Below are 24063 nucleotides of genomic sequence, written 5' to 3'. Positions count from 1 at the left end.
TTCTTCTTCTGGCAACACACTAAGGGACTTTTCAGCTGTCATTATGAGAGAAGAGAAAATAAAAATTGCAAAAAAAGAGAACAGAGACAGAGAGACCTCGTCACTGCACAGCGAGTCTGTAACTGCGCCTTTCCCCGATCTGACTAGGAATATCGGTTTCTATATTCTGCACAAAGAAAACTAAATGCGATTGACACTTGTTGATTGAAATTTTAAGCGGATGCTTGCGTTGTTTGGGGTGATCTAGCTGCCATTGACATTTTGGATGGAGTTGTAAGCTTGCCGCTCCAGCGTCAGCAAACAAATGGAAATAATCATCACCGCCGTGCGCTCCGTCCGAACCCGCGGCGCTTTTCCACAAACAGCTGACACAAAACTCAAGAGGACAGGAATGAACTTTCAGAACCATACACTTTTACTTTTGCGCGCTCTAGTGTCGTTTATGGGTATCTTTATTTGTTGCGCAGTCATGACGTCAATTCGTATGCCACTAACCACACACACACACACACACACACACAAATAAATAGAAAAATAAATAAATAAAAAACACAGAATGGCCCTTTTTTTGTTTTTTACACAGAAAAGATATATTTGCCTATTCGAACATTTAAAGAATTTAAAAAAAAGTTTCGATGGCAAAATCTCCCAAATAAAATGCAATTTGGCTACATATAATATTAATGAATAAAAAGAGCCATTTGTACCATGCACACTCTAAAAATGGCTCGGTTAAAAATAACTCAATTGTCAACCCAGCACTGGGTAAATATTAGCAGCAGCATTCTGGTTTACACATTTTAACCCAGCTGGGTTGTTGAGAAAACCCAAGATATAGTCATTTTTTCCATTTATGTGTTTGTATTTTTGTGTTTCTGGGTTATTCTCATAATTTTGCCTATGCTTAACAGTACAATCATGGATTCATGAAGAATACAGGTTATTTAGACTGTAAAAAAAAACTATATTTTTAATGCCATCTGACATTCAGAAATGTGTTTAAAATTTGTACCAATTAAAACATCATTTCATGCAATTTTCTTTTTTTTCTCCTCCAACTAATGCAAACATCACATAAATTCAGTTGCAATAAAAAAAAAGTTCTGAATGCCATGTGTCTCTCTAACTGTTTTAAGTATTATGTTTTGATGTTTAACTATTTAAATACACAGTGAAATTATATTGACAGTTAAAATTGAAAAAGAGAATGCAAAATCATTTAAAGATGTCCTAAAATGTATATCAAGTCTCGTAGGTAGTTAAGCACTTAGGGTAGTTCAACTATCGCTTGATAGTTCACCCAAAAATGAAAATTCTGTCATTAATTACTCACCCTCATGTCATGAAAAAACCAAAAAGACCTTTGTTTATCTTCGGAACAGAAGTTAAGTTAGTTTAGATAAAATCGGAGAGCTTTCAGACCAGGGTGAGTAATTAATGACAGAATTTTCATTTTTGGGTGAACTATTGTCAAACACAGCTGAGAGCAGTGTGCTCTGCTATAGAGCCTGTCTATGAGAATATTCCAGACCATTTTCAAAAGGAATTGCAAATCGTGACAGTTCAAATGCAATTGCAAATTTAGCATTTACTGTTTGCAATTTTACGAATGCACAGTGACTGACAAATTTCAAATGGAAAAGCAAAGTCCATCTGCTGTATTTTCCATGTATTATGAATAATGAGCTGGTCATATAAAAAAATACAGGGTCAAAGCACAGTATTAAATAGGAAAATGGTGTGTAATAATGCAAAAGGACATCAATTTTCAGTTAAAGTCAGTTCATCATTAATTCAATCATCATCCAGCTCAGTTCAGTTTAAATGTCATCATCCAGCTCAGTTCAGTTTTAATAGTATTTGTGCAATCAAGTCAATGATATCACTGTAAATGAAGTGTCCCCATCTAAGCCAGAGGCGACAGCAGGAAGGAACCAAAACTCCATCGGTGACAGAATGGAGTAAAACCTTGGGAGATACCAGGCTCAGTTGGGGGGCCAGTTCTCCTCTGACCAGACCAAATCAGCAGTTCAATTCCAGGCTGCAGCAAAGTCAGACTGGAAGAAGAATCATCTGTTTCCTGAGGTCATGTCCCGGTGGTCGTCTGAGACAAGGTCTTTACAGGGGATCTGTCTCTGGGGCTCATAGATGTCCTGGTCTCCGCTGTCTTTCAGGGCTGTAGAGGTCCTCTCTAGGTGCTTATCCACCACCTGGTCTGGATCTGGTGGCTACCGTGACCTCAGAATAAGAATGAAACAGACTAATGTTAGCATAGATGCATCATAAAAACAAGTAGGATGTTATTAATAGTGTCGCAGATGTAACCTGCCAAAACTCAAATGGAATCGCAAATTACTCAAATGGAAACCTGTCAATCTGTTTTATCTAAAAGCCAAGAGGAGACTGGTTTTCCTTTGCTAAAGTAAGGAAACTTTGTTTCCATGGTTCCTACATTTCCCAGAGGCATGAGCGCGACGTATGTCTTCCATCTTCTGCGTCCCACTGTCAACAGATGTTAGAAAAAAGTGTTTCTTAAGTTTGAAATCTGGATATTTATGTATCTTACAAAAAGGCATGGATTTGCTACAGGGGGGCACCCCACCAAGCTGTGTGAAGGACGTTTTATTACAGATGTGCCCACTTTATTTCACGTCTTCTGAACTGTTGACAAAGAACACACCTTTAACCCCATTGAAAGAGCAAGGACAATCTTTAATATAACTCTGATTGGATTATTCTGAAAGAAGAAAGTCAATTACACCTAGGATGCTTCAAAGGTGAGTAGAAGATGGACGAGTTTTCATTCTCGAGTGAACTAACCCTTTAAACTAGCTTTTCAAACTCAGTAAATTTTCCCTATCAACTTTTGAATGAAACGTTCCTTTAGGATATGGCACGCCACGGGTCTCTCCCTTTGCAGTACTGGTAGTTGTAGTCTTTTACATGTAATCCAGATACCAATTCAGACGCAAAGAACTACATGCCCCAGGCACCAGGATATTCGCTCCTCCCACTTCACCAGCTCGCCTGCCCTCCCACTTTCTGTTGGTCCGCGGGGAAGTCGCAAGATGGCCGACGTTGCATGAAAGTATGTTCCTCTCCTCAACATGAAGTCGTGAGTGAGACAGAGAGCGAGGGAGCTTACGTCGGGCTTTTGTTTTTGTTTTATTTTAGTTGTTTTACTTTATTTTCCCCTTAATTATTCATCTCATTTCGAATCGCGGCAGCCCCCGATTTGTCTCGACTAGCTGACGCGTCAATCACGCCGGGATCTTCGCTAACTGGCTAACTGCGCGAGCTAGTCTGTTAGCCACAAACTGTAGCTCTTATAACTGTTAACCATCACAGGACATACTGTTTTACTAGCGGCTAGAGTTTGTCTGAATTACCTAACGCATCATGTTGGATAGCAACGGCGTATTTGTTGTTTAGTTTGCAGCTAGATGGGATACAAAGAGGATTATATTTTTATGTTACCAACATTGTCGACATCATAACTGTAGCGCGCGCCGTTATCCTCATCGTTACGTTGCACACCGTGCAACACTGTAGAAATACTGTAGCGGGATTATAATATTGACACAGTAAGGAATGGACACAGACTGCATTTGCACGACCAAACGTACAAAATAGCCACGCTTATCTGAAATCTTACAGGGGGTCGGTTGACAGTTGCATTTCTGGGATAATTTTACAAGACATTATAGCTCATAGTTATTCAAGTATAACCGGACAGATCTAGTTCCGAGCACACTGCCTACAAATTAACTTCTTAACAAGCTTCATCCATTTCACGCGATCAGACACAATATGGGAGTGCAAGGGTTTCAGGAGTATTTGGAGAAACGCTGCCCTGGGGCGGCAGTTCCAGTAGATCTCCTCAAGCTCGCCCGAACGGTAGGCCGTCAGCCCCCACACCACCTCCACCACCACCACTACCACCATCCCCATCATCCCAGCTCGCTGCCTCCGCCTCCCCCGCCAGCGCGCATTCTGGTGGACGCGGACTCCGGCCTTCAGCGGCTCTACGGGGGCTACCAGACCGACTGGGTTTGTGGAGGCGAGTGGAATGCAATGCTCGGCTATCTGGCGGCGCTGTCCCAGGCCTGTCTGTACCAAGGCGGACTGGAGCTGGTGGTGGTGTTTAACGGAACGCTTGGGAAGGACCGCTGGCCGGAGTGGGCGCGACGGGCGCAGGGGCAGCGACAGACCGCACAGCTCATCGTCAACCACGTCGGAAGCAAGGCCACGCCCCCCCCGCGGGCCTGGTTCCTGCCCCCGGCCTGCCTGAGCCACTGTGTCCGCCTCGCCATGTTCCGATTCCGCGTGCGGGTGAGTGGCCTGATGACCTCTTCGAGAGGAATGCTGGATTGGGATGTATTTTTAGCAAGATTCTTCCGATTTTACATTTAAATATGGAGAAATCCTGACAATTTGTTTTGCAAATGCATTGCCAGATTCAGTTATTTGTTTCATTTTAACAGTGTTGGTAAAGCCAGTAAAATAATCTTCCATTTCCATTAAACTGTTATTTTAAAGGTGCACTCTTCCCTCATCATAGTTTTACACGTAACCAATCATTAATATTTAAAAAAAGTTTTGAGTCATGTAACGTTACAGATGAGACTCCAGTCAAAACAGAATATTAAAAATAATATTTTGCATGGAGTGGGTCTCCTCATGAAGGCTGCCACGTTATGATCACGTGACTAGCCGAATGTTGCTTGATTTATCTTAGTAACGCTCTGACACTTTTGCTTAAAGCTGCAGTCCGTAACTTTTTTATTTATTTATTAAAAATGATCCAAAATCAATATTTTATCAATACCATAACCAGCCAGTGTTCAAAGCTATCGCCTTACTTAAGCCCGATTCACAATGGTTATCTTATAATAATGTTTCTAATTTGAGTGGGTCAGGTCGGTTTTCGCGGGAAATTCGAGCATGCTGCTGCGTCATTACGTCACGTCTGTAAACATAAAGAAGTTGTCCTGGGTAGTAGACTATCATTTGAGGATCCTGCAGGTGGCCGATTGTTTATAGCCTTTTCTCACGGCAGCCAGAATAATTAAATGTATAATTTTGATGGCGGATTGTAATCCATAAAGTATTATGTGTTCATGAAACATGTGAATGAAACTAAATTATATTCCAGTTATAAATGTGCTTCTGATTACAGACAGCCTGGGATTACAAAGATTTTATATTTGAAAGAAAACCAGTTCAAAGGGAGCATAGTCTGCTTTTTGGGTTAAAATAATGTATTAATATGAAATTTGAATGTTATGAAAACTAAGCCCAATTTATACTTCTGCGTCGGACCTACGCCGTAGCCTACGCATAGACGCACTCCCTTCCGTAGTCTGACATGCACCTCTCCAAAATCAGCGCGTCAATTCTATGCAGACTGCAAGCGCTGTGATTGGTCTGCTGGAACCCCTCCCTCTGTATGTGATTGTTTTGTGTCTTTATATGTAATAGGGCTGGAAAAAACGAATCTATAAATCGATTATTATCGATAATGAAAATAATTGACAACGATTCTCATTATCGATAAGTCTTGGTCTGCCCACAGTGCACGTACAACTGCAGCAAGTCGCATCAAATTATATCACTGAATAACGCATTTCTGAAATATGCATCTGCAAATATTGGAGGAAACAGAATAAGCTCATGCAGGAAAAGTACGTCATCCAAGCTGCCCAAAACATGATAAATCTTTATTTTAAGCTTCAAGCTGATGCATTAGCATAATGGCTTGCCTTTTAGACGCTTTTAAAGATACGTGTGTGCGTCTTTGGTGCAAAAAACTTTATCTGTAATGTCACAAATTCACGCAAGTGTTTCCATTTTTGCAAAAAGGCCCTCCCTAACAGTCTTCATTCAGTTGAAATCATTACTGAAAGAGCACCGACGCGGCGGGCGCGCTTGTTAAACATACATAACACAGAGAGGCGAGGGATACAATATTCAGCGCAAAAACATTAATTGTGATGAAATATCTGTTGTTTAACATTTATACTTGGGTTTAAAAGTCAACATGCAGTGTGAGTAATTTATGAGAGTAGGAACTGGTGAAGGGACAGCAGCGTGTGATTGTCTAAATATCAGACTCTTTTACAGGATGCAGTTTAATATATTTTAATGTTACACCTTGTATAAAAAAAAAAAAAAAATCAAAGAACAAGTGTCTTATTTATTATACTACATAGCTCTGTACATCACTAGTTGTCTGCGACAAACAGTGTTGATCTGCCGTGATGCAAGTTCTTGTGGAGATTAAAAGAATGCCATCTTTTCGTTTTCCGTTGTTGTCTCCTTTTTGTAGTTTTAAATAATGATTTGATATTTATTTGTAGGGGTGCTCCGATCACGATCGGCCGATCGTTATGCGCATCTCGTCAGTAAAGCCGGTTTTCTAATCAGCGGTTAATTCCATCAGGTGTGTGATTTCACATAGAGCAGCTGTTACTACACAGAGCCGTTGTTAATAGAGAAGATGCGCAAATCCACTTCATTTTCAGCGTTTTTTGGCGCATCTTCTCTATTAACAACGGCTCTGCGTAGTAACAGCTGCTCTATATGAAATCACGCACCTGATGGAATTAACCGCTGATTAGAGAACCGGCTTTACTGACGAGATGCGCATTAACGATCGGCCGATTGTGATCGGAGCACCCCTATGTATTTGCTGCCGTCACGACTATAATGCTTCTCTGATGAGCCGCTTCTTCTGCTTTTGTCGTGGTACTGCGGGTTACACCAGCAACTGTACTGCATGTCAACACGGACAATGACGCAGAAATAGAAATAAAAAAACTGACACACAGCCTACGGCATAGGTCCGGCACAGAAGAATAAATCAGCCTTTAGATTAGACTTTAGATTAGAAATCTACATCCTAATACACACTATACTCATAGTCACCAATGCTGATGTTGTTAACATTACTCATTTGAGAATAAAGTATAACAATAATAATAATTTGAATGGTTTGATGTGATAAGAGCTAACCGATCTTTAGATTTAATCCACATTGGTAGCAAGATTTATGGTAATGTTTTTTTCCTCAGTTGGTCAGAACAAACGTGGCAGACTGTTCAGATGACAATATACAGTACAGTCAAAATTCTTATTTGGGTTATATATTCCAAGACGTAGGCTAGAATCTGTGATTGCAAAGTACAGTAAATATCCACTGACTGCTACACACTCCTCAAAACATGAGATTCATCCGCGCTGGAGACTCACAACCCACTCAAGCTAGATAATTCCACACACAGCTGCAATTCCAGGTTTTCAAACAGAGATGGCGACAAATAGGTAAAACCTACGGACTGAATTTCTAGCTAATATGGATTTCTAGCTAATGTGTGTTATAAAGTTGACATAATTTTAGTATTTCTAACTTCGCTACAGTACCTTGTAAAATATTGATATTCAACACAATTTGACACCACAAGGGAAATTGCTGCAACACTTTCCACGCAACATTCAAAGTATTTTCTTGTCAACTGAAACTCTGCTGCCCGAGATACCTCAGTCCTGATAGCGCTGAGTAAGATTATATAATAATAACATAAGACAAGCATATTACTAATGCACCCGAACTGTAAAAAAAAAAAAAAAAAAAAGAATATTTCTGCTCTTATGTCACATCAGCAAGTGCAACAAAAAAAAAGTAACTAAGTGCACCTTTGAGCTGGATGGTTAGAGTGCTGTTTGATCATAAATTCAGAGCGATAAGAGATTGTCTATCAGTAGATCACAAGAATACATGGTCTACTTCCGCCCTGCTTGTGTTGTAGGTGGTACAGACCCTGGAGGACCACCATCAGGAGGTGCTATCCCTGTACAGAGACTATGGTTTTCAGGGTCTGATTGCACAGGACTCAGAGTTTGCCCTATGCAACGTTCCAGCCTATTTCAGCTCCCACGCTCTCAAGCTCTCCTGGAATGGCAAGAATCTGACCACTCACCAGTACCTGCTCTCAGAGGCAGCTCGCCAGCTCGGCCTCAAGACCCAGCACCTGCCCATCTTTGCTGCTCTTCTAGGTAAGTGACTGAAGATTTTTGATTAAAGGTGTGACTTTACTTTTTCAATATATATTGTTTGGTTCTAAATGTGGGTTTTTAAAAACAGGTAACCACATTATGCCAGATGAAGACTTGGCTGCCTTTCATTGGAGTCTGCTAGGCCCAGAACACCCTCTTGCCTCTCTAAAGGTGCTTATACAATTTGTCATTTCACACATTTTCAGACAGTTTCATTCTTCTGTATTTGTAATCAAAGATGTAGACTTAAGCATCCTTGAGCATTAGTTTTATCAATATAACCCATTCTTTTGACTACATTCTTTGTTTGCCTTTCTCTGTTCAGGTAAGGGCTCATCAGTTAGTACTCCCTCCATGTGAGGTTGTTATTAAGGCTGTATCTGAGTATGTGGCCTCCATCAAAGATCTTGGGAATTTAGATTCGGTGGCCAAGGATGTTTTCAAGCAGTCACAGGTGAAGCATTGTCTGTGTTAACACATACATTTTCATGTACTTCTTTTTTACACGTTTAGTGTTATTACCTTAAAAGCTCATCATAACAAGGAGACTATGCCATTTTCTAACCTCCAGTCACGAACCGAAGATAAATTTGAGAGGTTTAAGAAGGCAGTGGAATATTTTTCAGCAGCCAGTAAACCAAGACCTCTCTCCATGGGACCTTCTCCTTACCTCTGTAGGTATAATGTGGTGTTTGAAGTTTATTCACAATACATACACTCCCATTTAAAATGTTTTCAACAATGATGTTTATAAATGTTTAATGATCACCAAATCAGCATATAAGAATGATTTCTGAAGGATCATGTGACACTGAAGACTGGAGTAATGGCTAATGAAAATTCAGCTTTGCCATCTCAGGAATAAATTACAGTTTGATGTATAGTTAAATAGAAAACTGTTTTAAATCGTAAAAAAATATTTTACAATATTACTGTTTTTACTGACTTTTTAAAAAAAAAAAAAAAAAAAAAAAAAAAAAAAGGTACAGACCCCAAACCTTTGGACAGTAGTGTTTGTTTATTTTTCACAGTTTAGTTTTCAGTAGCCATAAAACCAACTTTGACATCAATCAGGTTATACTCGTACAATATTCATTCGGTTTCCTGGCTCTTCTTTTAGTTCCAGGCTTCGGGCCTAGTCAGTTTAGCGGACCCCCAGGCCATATGGGGGCAATGCAACCTGTAAAAGCTCAGGTAAATTTCTTTTCAAATTTTTAAGTGTAGTGCTTGAAATCATGTTTATTTTCCAGAAACTGATTTCAGCTGATCTCTTTATTTTGCTGTTCTCCACAGTTTGGTCCACCCCAGGTGTCAGGTGTTAAGGTGCCTTATCCAGGTGGGCTCTATGGACCCAGCCCTGCCACTGGTCCAGCCCTTTTATGCCAGAACCCAACTCAGCCTCTGCAGGACTGTAATGATTCACTAGTTGGGAAAATGGGTTTTGCTGATTGGTCTGCTCCATATGATTCCTCTCAAAGTGGAAATCGACAGCCCAATCATCACACTGCTGCTCCTACAGGCCCTTCCCCCTCATCATCATCATCTTCAGATGGGGAGGAGCAAAATGACACCAGCACTAAGTGAGTCTATATTCACAGAATCTGTTCATTATGTTGTACACCTACAAGCAATCTGCTATTCAGAGCAAAATTAATATTTATTTTCTTTCGTAGTCATTTGGCTGACAAGTCTACAAGATGGGAAGATCCCAGTGGACGGGGCAGCAGTGGCTCTGGGGACGGGCACCATGGTAATGGAAGTGGGCCGTCCATTCCGTCATTGCTGTCCATGCCAACGCGGAGTCACATGGACATCACAACCCCACCCCTTCCACAGGTCTGTGCCGAGGTGCTGAGGGTGGCAGAACACAGACACAGAAGAGGACTCATGTATCCACAGATCTACCACATCCTGACCAAGGTACCAAAGTCACACAGCATGTGCTCACAAATTCTGGGATGGTTTCTTCCCTAATATTTATTGCTGCTGAATCTTCAATAGAATCTGAATCTTTACTCCAGTTTCTGAGATTTTACTTTAATAAATGAACTCTAAATTAGCATGTGGCTAAATTTCTCTTTTTAGTCTTTTTATGCATTTAAGATCAGTATTATTACTTATGTTTATGTGATGTGTATTTTAAAATTAATTATAAATTTTAGTGTTTAAATGGGAGTTTAATAAGAATATACCAAAATTTGTTTATATTTATGGAGACAAATGCCCTGAAAACCCACTTAAAGGTACAGGTTGTAGGACCTGCCACTAGATGGCGCACTACCAAAACAATAACAATCGCGTGGTTTGACGCTAAGAAGGAGCGTTGAATGATGGGATTTGTTGTCTTCTACCCGAGTTGACGGCAATCAGACGGAAAGATATATCATGGATTTAATTGATTACTGTTTAGTCAGATGATATGAAAATGATTACCACTTGTTCAACATATATATACACTTATGTACATTCAATCACAATAATTGGGCATACATAGAAAACGCGAGTTCAACGATTTGCGCGAGTAGATTACATACAAATTCGATGCAAAGACACGATCAAACTATGGATCAGACGCGTCCTCGCATGGGTCTAGAGATGCGATGCCCTGCGTTTGGCGTGTATGCCCCATAATACTAATCTTGTTGATCGTTATAATAGCATACGTTTTCTGTAAAGATACAAATCAAAACAACTCACCTGTCGAGTAAAACACAAGCGAGATCGGCATCTCTTTCTACTACTTCCGCATTTGTCCACAACACGGCTGTCATGTGGTTTCTACCTCAGTAAACAAAGGGTAACTAACGTCATTGACAGGCGACTGCACTGCCCCGTGTCACTGTTTAGAATGGGAATTTTCTTATGATTTACAAGTAGTTGAAAACATTACAGATATTGTTAGTAATCAGCTGGACAAATTATATAACCTTAGCCTAGTGGTTTTTGGATATTTTACTGCCAATATCTTACAAATTGTCTCTTTAATGTATCAAAAAAGCATCTAAATAAAACCTGTCAGAGCTCTAACACTCTTCTCTCTGTCCCTTTCACTGTTTCTCTCCTCCTTTCTCTTTTCTGTCACCTCTCAGGGGGAGATGAAGATGCCAGTGTGTATAGAGGATGAGTGCAACCCCGACCTGCCTCCTGCTTCTCTACTTTTCCGTTCTGCCCGCCAGTATGCCTACGGGGTGCTGTTCAGCTTGGCTGAGACCCAGCGGAGGCTGGAGAGACTGGCCATGCGCAAGCGTAGTCCAGTTGACGGTGAGCATAGACCTCGGTTAGATTAGATTGTACAATAGCATGCACATTTCAAGTGTTGTCACAATTACAAAAAAGTCAATAGCTAATATCAATGCCAGGCTACTTTTGAGATTCTCAATACTGATTTCAGTACCACAGCAAAAATAAATGTGCCTTTCAACGTTAATGTTTAGGTTAAATATTAGCAAGTTACATTTAGACAATGGGCCATTACTTGTTGAATAAGTAAACACTGCTTGTTTTCCATGGTTATAATAATACAAAGTTATGAGTAAATATTAATAAACTCAAATTGCCAGAAAAAAGTTGTAAGTGTATTTCTTCTTTAAACCTCTCTAAATAATGAAAATATTGTCACATGTGTTCGGAGAATTAGCTCTTGTTTTGTGTTGCTTTTAATAATGCAGATATTTTGCCCAGCTGTATCTCCTCTTGCTGTGACAAAGAAGGAATCAAAGTAAGATGAAAATAAATCCAAATGTGTCTCATTTCTGTATGACTCCGCAGTGCCTCCGGTGATTGTAAAGGAGTGGTGTGCCAGTAAAGCTAAATCTGCCCTGACCCCAGAGCTCGTTCCAGCCCTGTGTTTCCGCGAGTGGACATGTCCAAACCTGAGGCGGTTGTGGCTGGGCAGAGCGTCTGAGGACCGTAGCCGTCGTACACGAGCCTTCCTAGCATGCATGCGCTCTGACTGCCCTGCCCTGCTCAACCCGACCTGTGTGCCATCTCACCTGCTGCTCATGTGCTGTGTGCTCAGGTACCTTGATGAGATGAAATCACTGTTGACCTGTTTCTCATTGGGCATTGACATATTGGAGTTGTTCTTACTGAAAGACTGGTTAAGTAGCTCCTGGAGTCATGAACGGTATTGTGTGTTTACAGGTATATGATGCAGTGGCCAGGGGGTCGTATTCTTCAGCGCCATGAGCTTGATGCCTTTTTGGCTCAAGCTGTGTCCAACCAGCTCTATGAGCCTGACCAACTTCAGGAACTCAAGGTAAGGCGTTTCTCATTAACTCTAAAGCAATCAATTGACTTTAAAATGACTTACAATATATGTAGGATAGCAATTAGGCAATAATAATTGGTTCAAATAAAATATCAAAAGCAAGTAATCATATGGTTTTACTGAACAAAAAAAGTAAAATACATAATATAGTAAATCATTGCAGTCATATCTTATGTTTATTATGTATTATATCAAATGCCTGCAAAGGGCGACATGCCCTGACAATGTTTTTACACTTCATAGCATGATCCTTGTTTAACTAAACATTTCATTCAAATGTCCACTTAATTTTTTATATTTGACCAATTCTTTGTGAATTTACAATATTACTATGCTTTATTATATGTTATAAGCAACACAGACTCAGAGCAGATGTGGAGATGAGTTAATGTGTGGAGCACATTATGTGTGGTACTGAAAACACTGGATCATCAGCTGTTTGCGTTTAATGTAACAAAGAATACTAAGCTAAATCATGATTTCAGTTTGACATTGCTTTATTGCAAATTAATTTTTAACTTTTTTTTTTCCATTATATAAATTTGAAAAGATCCACAAAAAGTACTTTTCTTATCATTGACCAAATACTTACTAATGGCATTTACTTTAGAGAACAACTTAAAATATGTACTTTTAAAAGTATCAGCTGTTCCCAATATGTTTCTGAAAAAAAATTGAGTTACACTGCTTGAAGCAGATGGATAGAGAGTTGTGGTTTGAGACTGAAGCACATTTGCATGTGTTTGCATGTTCTTATATAACTGTACAGACCCAGATTACAGTAAAGAGTGGGAGGCAGGATTGAATTGAACACTGCACAAAGCATACCCCATGCACTCTTTATCTTTGTATCTTCTACGTTTTATTAATTGTTCATTCACAACAATTTTGACAGGATTTGCTCAACTCACTTCAATAGCTGTATGTCACAGAAAGCTAAAGTTTCAAGGCAAAATATTTCTTTAAAATAGATACTGTCTTTCAACCGTCAGGTTGTCAGTAATCAGCTTTGAAAGAGCTCTATGAAATCTGAAATGACACGCTACTGTGACATTTACCAGGCTCATGCCAGACATGCCGCTGGATCATATTTGTACTCTTTGACTCTGATATCAGGTGGAGAAGGTGGATAACCGTGGGGTGCAGCTGGCCTCTCTGTTCATGAGTGGAGTAGACACTGCCTTGTTTGTCAATGACGTTTGTGGACAGCCCTTGCCATGGGACCACTGCTGCCCGTGGGGCTTTTTCGATGGGAAGTTGTTCCAGAGCAAGCTAGCTAAAGCCACCAGGGACAGAGCCTCATTACTTGATATGTGTGAAGGCCAGGTAACAAACGCATAGGTGCAGCCACATTTCTTTAGTATTTATCAGTATTTAAGGTTTTTTTGCAATTGTCTTTGTCACTTTTTTCTACAGGAGGAGCTGGTTTCGAGGGTGGAGAAAATGCGGCAGGCCATTCTGGAGGGCATCAACCTGTCCCGGCCGCCTCCCCCACCTCCACCAATGCCACCCCCTGCATTTCTCCCCCCTGCCATGGTGCCCCCTTTCTACCCCATGCATCCTCTGTACCCTCCTCGCCCAATGGGCTCCATGCCACCTCCTCCACACCATCACCACCAACACCGGCCCAGAGCCTTCCCAGGTCAGACCTTCCTCTCATTTAGCACATTTAGTTCATTTTCTCTACCTGCCTTTTGGGTGTCACTTAGTCGTTTTCTGTAACTCTTTTAGGAATCCAGTCTATACCTCCCCAGGGTGGCAAGCTGGAAATAGCTGGCATGGTTGTTGGTCAGTGGGCTGGGAACAAACCAGTTCGTGGCAGAGTCAATGTGCAGGTGGTGTCAGTAGGAGGGAGAGGGTGAGTCCATTCTGTGTCATAAAATAGTGTCCATTTAGCTGATTATATATGGTGGTATTTATGGTTATTTATGAACTGCTTGTGAAGACTCCTCTCACTCTGCTGCTCTTGATCTTTATTAAAGGGGGCATAACACACACAGTTTCACCAAATCTCATGTTAATCTTGAGGACCTATCGAGTAGTACTGCATCCTACAGATCTCCAAAAAGTCTTTAGTTTTATCATATTTATAAAAGAAAGATACAGTTTTACGATTCTCTCTGCTAAAGAGAGCTAAAGAGTGACGGGCACTTGAACACCGAATGCCAACATTTGATGCCATTTCACATACCATCTGCAGTTCTGAATCATGACCAGGATCTTTTATAGCTGGGACTACTTTATTTATAAACCGTCCGTCAACAAACATGCTTGTGAAACTCCGTTACTGCCCCGGAAAAACAAACTGCATCCACTATTTAAATAACACAAATTATCTTTCCCTTACAACCAAAAACACACTTCTTTGGAAACATTCTTCCCGAGCAAGTCCCATGCAGCATTGCTCTAGCTCTGGTCGATGCGTGCGCAGGCACGTTTTTCCAGGATAAATGCCCATATATATATATATATATATATATATATATATATATAAGTTCAACCCTCGTCTACGTCATGAAGAGCCATGATCAAAAAAAAATTCTCCAGAACTTTTATAAACCTGGAAGTACGATTTTTGGCACAGAAATACTGCGTCATACGACCAATCTGATTTTTTTTTTAAACCTTGCCCATGCTTAGCATGAGAATTCAACTCTTTAACAGTGTAAACAACTCTGAATGCATGAAACAACATTGAACCCACCCTTTAACTCTCAATTGCACAACCTACTGGCGAGGTTTAGTTGCAGCAAGTGGAGATTTTAATGCAGTGGACTCTGACTATGTCAGACTTCGTACTTCTGCTCAATTTCAGTTCGCTTCTGTACTCAGTCTGAGATAGCATACCATCTCCCAGATTTCCTCTGGCTCCACAACAGCCGTCCAATCAACGAACAGAGGGTGGGCTGAGAGCCATGACGTAGACGCTAAGCGTAAGCGCCAAACTTAAGATTGTAGTTTAGGTTAGGGAAATCGAAAACGATCACGGATATGGAGACATGGGGTGAAATTCAATGTGTCGTGGAGAATATTCCCTGCATTTGCCTAAAAAAGCCAGAACAAGAAGTGTTTTTGTTTTACATTTTGAATAGAGGTGGCCCTACTCCTGACAGGTTTTGGGAAAAAGTTTAATTTATCAACTGTTACCGATCGTCATCGAGAAACTGGGGAGGCCAAAGTCCTGCAAGGCTATAATTGTGATTAGCCGCATTTCCACTGTCGGGCCAGTGCGAGCCAGGGCTTAAAGCGGGCCAGGCGGGGCTCATAGCCCCGGGCCAGTAGCACAAGGCCAGAGTAGCGCAGGGTTTCCACAGTGGAGCTTGAAGCACCGCTGCACGTCACTAAAACACGCCCTTTACACGCCTCTCAGAACAACGTCATGCAACCTCATCATTTCACCATCAAAGAGAAGTTATCAGAAAACTAAGAAATAAGTCACTGGAACATGCGCGATCACAAAACGAACATGATAAAAGAGGCCGTTTGTTTGCATGCTTTGTTATATATTCAAATTCAAAAGCATCGATGTTTTAACTATAGAATTTATTTAATTTATCAGGACTCAAAATTAATCACACATAAATAAATTTATTTCTATTTTATTTATTTATTTTTAACGCTTATGAAAATAGCCTGCTTATTCAGTCAAGTCGGTTTCTGTTTATTAGCCACAGTATAGCCATCATATTTAGAATGAATGATAATATCTATTTTTATAAAAGCTCCCGAACAAAAAAACATTATTAGGCTGTATTCTTTTATGATAGACAACGTGAGCTAAACTCTCGTGATGAGGCTTGTGACAGATAATATAAGTTACTAAATAAATACATGATTGTGATAGAGAATAAGAAGCTGACGTCTGATTTCTTCAAGCGGTCATATTTTACCATGTTTACTATGGTAATATGTTTCACGTGCATATCTTTTTCATCGCTTATAAATATTTCTGCCTTGTATGGTGATTATAATCCACATTGGATCAAGTTATTTCAAACACTCGCTGCTGACTGAAAGAGTTTTGAGCTCGACTTATTTAAAAAAGTGTTTAATGCTGGTGTTAAAGCTGTTATCTTTCTGAAATGATCCGCAGACTCGCTATTTTTATAAAAGCTCCCGAACAAAAATCATTATTATATTTTGATGATATGCAACGTGGAGCTAAACTCTTGAAACGAGATGACAGATAAATGTTACTTAATAAACACACAATTGTGATAGAGAATAAGAAGCTGACATCTGATTTCTCCAAGCGGTCAAATTTTAACATGTTTACTGTGTAACATTAATGTTTAGCGTGCATAGTCTTTTTCATCGCTTATAAATATTTCTGCCTTGTTTAGTGATTATAATCCACATCGGATCAAGTTATTTCAAACACTTGCTGCTAACTAAGAGTGAGTTTTGAGCTCAACTTATTTTAAAACATCTTTAATGCTGCTGTTAAAGCTGTTATCTTTCTGAAATGATCCGCGCTGACGCTCTCTAGACACGGAGAAACTCCGCCTTTGTTCATAACCCCTCCTCTAGCCCCAGCTGGCCCGCTTTGGCCCAAGGTTTTCGTTGGGCCAAAAAACCCTGGCCGTTGGCCCCGAGGAAGCCCCGGCGAGGCACGATCAAGCCCCGGAAGTGACTGTGGAAACGCGAGCACGCCCGGTCTTAGCTCGATAGTGGAAACACGGCTATTGTGTCCCCCTTGGTTGCTCTCATGGAGGTTCAGGTTAAGGAAGCAGCAAAACTCGCTTGGTTTTGTTTTGCACAGCATTCCTGTGTTTAAAGCAGAAGTTTGAGGTGGCTGAGCCGGTGAATAACAGACGTCATAACCAAACGTAACGTGATTGGCTTATGGGTACACCAATGATTTTAACCTTCAGACAATTGCCCCTTTCACGAGAAAGTAAACGCTTGTAAATTATGCCCTTCCAGACTCTGTTTAATGGCCTAAGTTTTACCTGTCAAAAACACTGTATTACCTGGTAAAGATGGTATATATTCACTTCCAGCCCAAAAAATCCAATGTTTTACTGTCATTAAACATGATTGTTTGTACCAAAAACATTTTTCATAAATATATAATTCTCTCTGCTATTATGTACATTTTACTGTGCTTATCTGTTAAAAAGAGGATGTTATTGTTTTATTAAGGATGACAAAATCAGACAAAATGTTGTTGTATCCCTAAACACACATATGTATCTGTTTCTTTTTCATTGTTTCCCAGAAGGGGTAAAGAATTGACAATGAAAGGAAGGGGAGGGAAGAAAGAGACCACCAACAGGACACAGGTCGGTCCAACTCTGGCACTAAATGCTAAACCTCACATTAATGTTGGTGAGCGAGGAGATAAATTTTTTTTAATTCCCTTTTCCCTTTGTATTTTGTAGATTCTGTCCTCTTCACCACCCTCCTCCAGCCCCCCAAAGCTCACTGAGGACGCTAAATCGGTGGGGCGGCCCACGGAAGGAACGGGGACTGTGTCACAGCAGCTGAACGGCAGCTCTTCAGGAAGCGCCACTGATCAAGCTCTTGACCTGCCACCACTGGCCCAGCCAATCCAGTGTGCCTTAGCCAGCAGAGACAACCAGTCAGGAGATGGGGTGGAGGTAGAGGCCCCTTGTTGCCTTGATGACTGCCCATCAGATGGTGCACTACAGAAAGAGGAGTAATTACATCCCATAATGTAATAAGGAATGAGAGAGTGAGAGGGAATGATCTAAGGTCGACTGCCTTTTCATTGCAAAATTGAATATTTAGGGCACAGTAGCCACTTTGTGTTGTCATGGTATGATTTATGATGCTGCACATGCTGGAAACGACAGATGGACAGTGTCAGGAATGCGGTCTATGTGTCACCTTAAGAGCTGGGTCTGGTTTAAATAACCCATGATTGCACGTCGCCCTGAATCTTCGGATTCTGGACCTCATCCTTTCCACTGGCCCATCAGTGTTGTAGCATCACGAAAAGCTCTTGAGTCTTTTTATTTCGACACTGTTTTCTTTTCAGACCTTAGTACATTAATGGTGACCTTATATGTATGAATTGCCTAAAACGGCTACGAAAAGCCCCTTATTGCCCAAAGTATATTTGAAAATTGACCTACACAAAATAATTGCACGTGTCAAGTAGCACAGCAGCACCTGCTCTAAAGTTTCCACCACACAGCAAGAATCACTTTATGCGTACTACACATGGCTGTATCTGCAGTGTACCAAGAATTCGAATTCAACACTGCTTTGAATACAGTAGACGAGTGGAAACTGACGGAGAACGTGGGTTGTATTTGTATGTCACAGTGTGCATTCACACACATGGTAGTTCTTTTTTTTGTTTTTTTTAAAGATTATTTTATCAAAGAGTGATTTGCATGTGGAAAAGTTGCTATTGCCTTTAGCACAGGGGCCACGGGCGGCCCAAGAAGTCCAGGTTCAGAGAGGCATGTTTGAGTAACGATAACAAATGGAACAGAAAGATTCGTACGGGTTACAATCAGAATCGCATAGCTAGCTCTACTTTGTTGCTTTCTCTCACATGTAGACAATCTTCTTTTAGGCCCACATCCCCTTGAGAATTCACAGCAGTACTCAAGTAGTTCTAAATGAGATTTTTAAAGCACCTTACGCCCGAAATTATACATATGCAAGTTCACCTCCTCGAATGAGGAAAAAATACCCTTAAAATTGATTGTATTGCAACGTAAAGCACTTAAAATATTATTTATGATAGTACTGCGCTATATTGAGACAGTAAATTGGTTAACGTCCTTTTATTAAGCTGCAGACCCTGATTCCTTTTGACAGTTTAACTGTCCAAATACACTTTTACCCTGCGTGTTGTTTACCAGTATGACGTACAAATCGACAACCCATTTGAATGTGAGAACGGAGTGCGTCGTAACCTGCACTTTGTTTAAAAACTGAAAACACACTGGGTTGTCCTCAAACCAGGATAAATAAAAATTGAGGCTTCTGGCAGAGTTAGGGAGGAAGCAGTGTGTTCGGAGGAAACTGTGATACTGTTTGACATCCCAGCCGTTTGTATATAGACCCAAATGTACATGATCCTATTACGAAATGATTTAGGGGAGTGATTTTATCAGTGGTCAAGAATGCACACAGTCCCTCAGAAAAACCTGCCATTGATCATCTCTTAGCTTCATAACATTTTGGTTTTGAGTTTTAGCAGATGCAAACCCCTCCCTATCCCCCGTTGTGCATGTGTACCATGTGGATGATTTTTTGTAAATGTGCATTCTCCCGCCATCACTAAAATAATAGTAGTTTTGTTACATGCAAAAGAAATTAATTGAATGAATCTTAAAATCACCTTTTATTGTGACAAAATCATTTAAAAAATGTAATTTACAAAAAAAAAAGAAAAAAAGAGTCTGTGCTTCTCCAGACTGTTTTGTGATCAGTCCGTCTCGTCTTGTTTTTGTGACAGTCCTATGAACTCATGCACTTCTAGGTTCAAAACATTACTTCTATTGAGGCAAATAGGCTTTAAAGTAAAAACGAACAAAACACCATGATAATTAAAGCTGCACTTGCCGTTAGATTGACCATTTTGCATCAGATGGTTAGATTGATTTTACTTAAATGTTAATGTTTAAATGCATTTTAAAAACATAATACATGTTTCTTACCAATGATTTGTTGGATGTAACGAATGAGAATTTAATTTTAAGAATAACTAGTACACTTGAGAGAGGCTATTGCATTTAATCATAGTTTAAGATCTGTACAATTGACAATGTCAAGATTACACCACAGCTTTCTATTGAAGTTATAAGATGCACCTTATTTTGTTTAGAAGTTAATATTATATTTAGTGCCACTAAAAATATATCGAAAGCTCTTTAAATCAAATTATGGAAGACCCATTATAGTTACATGTCTATGTAAATTCTGCAAATTCTCACTCTTGAGAAACCCAGACCGATCAACCCATCAGAAATATCATGAAGACCTGAAGCATGCATTGTTAATGCAGTTTGCTATAAAATAAGTAAATAAAAATGACCATGATATATCAGTGTCAGAATATGACAATACTGGACAGACTTTAAACCAACACTCTTGACTGTAGCGTGACCGGCACTATTCGTGAACTAACACGCGACACCGTCATGCACACTAGAGCAATTTAAACCTCAACCTTAGGTTGTCACGTTTTACTGTGTGTTAAGTGCAGTAGTGCTAGTTTTCAAGAGAGGATTTCCAGCATGTTAGTGAATATGAACATGCATACATACCCATTAATGGATTTTCGGCTTCCTCATAATAACAGTAGATCCTTTTAAAACATTCAGTCCTGTTTCATCACTGATTAACAGCCGTTCCAGTTAGTTGGGTTTTTTCTCAGCGTGTTTGTCATAGAGAATCAGTAACTCCTTCACATTTAGTTTTAATTGTAATCTAAGTAAAGGAACAGCATAAACCGAAATATACAGACACACCAAATAAACATATAATCTTTCTCTCTCTCCCTCTGTCGCTCTCTCTTTCTCTCTCTCTCTCTCTCACACACACACACAAACACACACCTTATACCTTTGTTATACCTGTAGAGAGACATTGGTTAGTAGGAGGGAGGGAAAAAAAAAGTAACACTTTCAGATATTAATGTTTTGTCCAGTGTTAATTTCTCTTATAAATATTTGGTTACTTAATTTGCAGTTTCAGATGCTTGGTTCCAAAGTTACCCTATCCAAGCTTCTCTGCTTTGCTGTTTTAGATTGCTGCTTATACTCTCATTCATGCATTTATGGAGATTCATGTGAGAGTAAAATATAGACTAAGAAATATCTATCTGTTGATCATTTTGAATGAGAAAGATTCTCTGGAGATGAGTGAGGGTGTTAGAATGGCACCTTGTTTGCTCCAGATGTTGGTCTTGTTAAAACTGATAAAACGTTTGGTAACAAACTCAAACACCTACGCAACCCCCCCCCCCCCCCTTTCACGTTTTCCATGGGCCATGGACATTGATAGTCACAATAACACACAAGTGTTCTCCCTCTTCTTAGCTCTTGTCTCTTCATTCTTTTATTCTGGCCTTTGTTTCCCCCGCAGCAACTCTCCTTACGTCTTCATACTAACAGTGAGAGATTTGAACTTTTTTTGTAATTAGTCTAATAATCTGTCTGTAAGTAAGTAATCTTAGACAAGACTTGGTAACATTTTCAACGAATCGAAAAATTTTACTTCATCTTCGGTTTCATTTAGTTGTGAAATTGTGTTTTTCTTTTTTTTTAAATGTTGTTACAACAGCTACTCCTTTGACCGTTGCTACATTTAGTATTAACATTTGCTTAGCGGAGATAGCTAGATATTTTAAACTGTAATGATTGCAATTTTCCTCACCTCTTTTTTTTGTATGGTATCGTTCAAACCACTTCACCATTATGATGTAATTGTCACTTATAGAAATAACGCATTACATTGTGTTTGGATATCTTTTTTTTTCAGTCTCTTTAAAACAGTCCATTTAAAAGCTGATTTATTTTGAACAAATTGTGCTTCCTTGCACACAAAGCAGACTAATACACATTTGTGCAACATATTAATTTTCAATCGAAGTCAAAGTTCTGGATACTACTACTCCAGTATATAGTTAACAGTCTTGGATCCTGTATGTCTAATTATACAGCTACGTGTTTTCAGTAATTGAGCTATTAGAATACGTAAGGGGTCCGTAATCAGATACTAAATGAAGAAAATGTGTTTACATCTTTTTGGTGAACAGTGGTTAAATCTTGTATCGTCCAGTTTTATTGCTAAAATTAAGATTTCTTTATTTCCTCTCAAGTGGAGCCTTGGACAAAGCTCTTCATAGCGATTAACCCTAGAACACTTCTTCAGCTCCCATGCAACATGTATTGTCCCTCTGGAAAAATATAGCTTCAGTGTAGTCATGGATAAGGTTATAAGTGTGAACACATACTGTAACCATGCGCTCGCACACACACAACCAATAGCTATTCTGGTAAAGAGTTTTGCCTGTGCATTCCTGTAGATTTGTGTCTGGACCTCAGATCTGGCTCTTGCTTTATAACTGTTACCCCTGTATCCTGGCTCTGCCGCCCTTCACTCCACAGGACCACTGGTGTGGTCAGGTTTCAGTCCTAGTCTGATAACAGGAATGTGTTGTGTACAGTGGCCCGCTGACATCCTACATTTTCTGGAAGTATCTGGTCCCCGTTGCTTTCTAGCATGTTCCCCCAAGTCCATCAAGTTGACATCCATTTGTAGGCAACACATTCTGTCATCTGTTCTTGGAAAACCGATCTGTTCATCAACACAAATGTATTGATGCATGCATCAAGATCTCCAAAAGCTCCAAAAAAACTTGTGAAGTGAAGGGTAAAGTTCATTATTATTATTGCTGTTATGGTTATGATCGTTATTAACAATTTCTCATTTTTAGTATAAAGAAAGCACCTGATTGTTTTGGAAAGAAACTTTTTCTTTTTAATTTGTCTTGCTGTTGTGGTCTGATTTCATGGTGGATTGGGGAGAAAGCCAAAAGGCTCAGCGAGAGAGAAGTCAAAGTTGGCAGTCATGTTTGTATGGTTGGGAAATGACTTACAGTGCTGAAATAAAATTTATTCTTTTAGTAAACAGGAGTTTGGGTTTTTATTTTTGTTTATTTTGAAGACATTCATTATCTTAACACCAAAAAAATGTAAATAAGGAAAAACTCAAGCTTACAACACTGATAATAATGTTTCTTGAGCAGCAATTTGAATATTAACATATTAAAATGATTTCTGAAGTCTAATGAGGGCTGAAAATTCAGCTTTGCCATTACAGGCATGCATTACATATTAAAAGATTTTAAAATGGAAAATACGCATTTTAAACTGTATTAATATTTAACAATATTTGTTCGTTATTCATTATGCCTAATGCATTGAATGCTAAAACACTTTATTGTAAAGCGATCAAATTAATAATGTCATTAAACTAAAAATGTCAAAACATATTACTGAAAAGTGTTACAAATTTCAAAAAGGTATATAGGTTTTCAATAATTAAACTCATTATTTTTGTAATATACTATCATTACATGCGGTTTTCTTTTTCTTTTCCTTTTTAAAAAAAAATATCTTATGTCATTAGAACGTTTTAGTCCTAATAAATTATCAAATGTCATGACCTTGAGCAGAGCTAAATTAACTGCGTAACCTTCAAATCACATTTGAAAACATTTTAAGCTTAGCTTGATAAAGTACCTAACCACACTTGTAGATTTTTTTAAAAATAGAATATTTTAAATATACTTTTAATTGTCTTATAACAATCACCAAATAGAAAAAGAACCTCCGTGCAATGGACATTAATATTTCTAAGCATAGCTACCATTTTCAAAAGGTGATGCAGGTTTTTTCTCTTTTTTTTTTTCAATTTGTGACATTTGACACCCACTGGCAGCCTATCTGCTCACTCTGTAGTCCACTTAATGATCTAGTCACGATCAGAATGGAAGGCGGATCGGATCGGATGGGATCACTGGAGGGGCAGGTCACCCCAGAGGTAGTTGTGTGTGCCTGCAGCAGCTCAGCTGGTGTATCTGTGCTCGCTGCTGATGTAAGATGGCGGTATCATGTACAGTCGCGGTCTCAGGTGAGCGAAACGACACGTTCTCTCTTTGAAATGTCATTGCTGCAGTCACCATGAACACTGGCGCTGCATTTGCTTTCTGTCTTGCACTTGCCTTCACACATTTCCGTTAAAAC

The 24063-nt window shown here is 39.6% G+C and overlaps 1 protein-coding gene across 1 annotated transcript; it reads left to right on the top strand.

The window, feature by feature from the left end:
* Positions 1 to 3810: 3810 nt before the first annotated feature.
* On the top strand, positions 3811 to 22945 carry LOC113094661 (constitutive coactivator of PPAR-gamma-like protein 2). Its single transcript, XM_026260242.1, has 16 exons — positions 3811 to 4332; positions 7809 to 8055; positions 8144 to 8226; positions 8381 to 8509; positions 8627 to 8729; positions 9176 to 9249; positions 9349 to 9635; positions 9729 to 9975; positions 11145 to 11316; positions 11824 to 12073; positions 12199 to 12313; positions 13442 to 13651; positions 13742 to 13967; positions 14057 to 14183; positions 17547 to 17610; positions 17710 to 22945. The coding sequence occupies exons 1-16, from the start codon at positions 3811 to 3813 to the stop codon at positions 17989 to 17991; spliced, it is 3138 nt and encodes a 1045-aa protein (XP_026116027.1). The 3' UTR covers positions 17992 to 22945.
* Positions 22946 to 24063: the final 1118 nt, after the last annotated feature.

This window comes from Carassius auratus, unplaced genomic scaffold, assembly GCF_003368295.1.
Source record: "Carassius auratus strain Wakin unplaced genomic scaffold, ASM336829v1 scaf_tig00215416, whole genome shotgun sequence".
In the NCBI taxonomy this organism is placed as follows: domain Eukaryota; kingdom Metazoa; phylum Chordata; class Actinopteri; order Cypriniformes; family Cyprinidae; genus Carassius; species Carassius auratus.
This window is presented reverse-complemented; position numbering and strand designations above follow the sequence as displayed.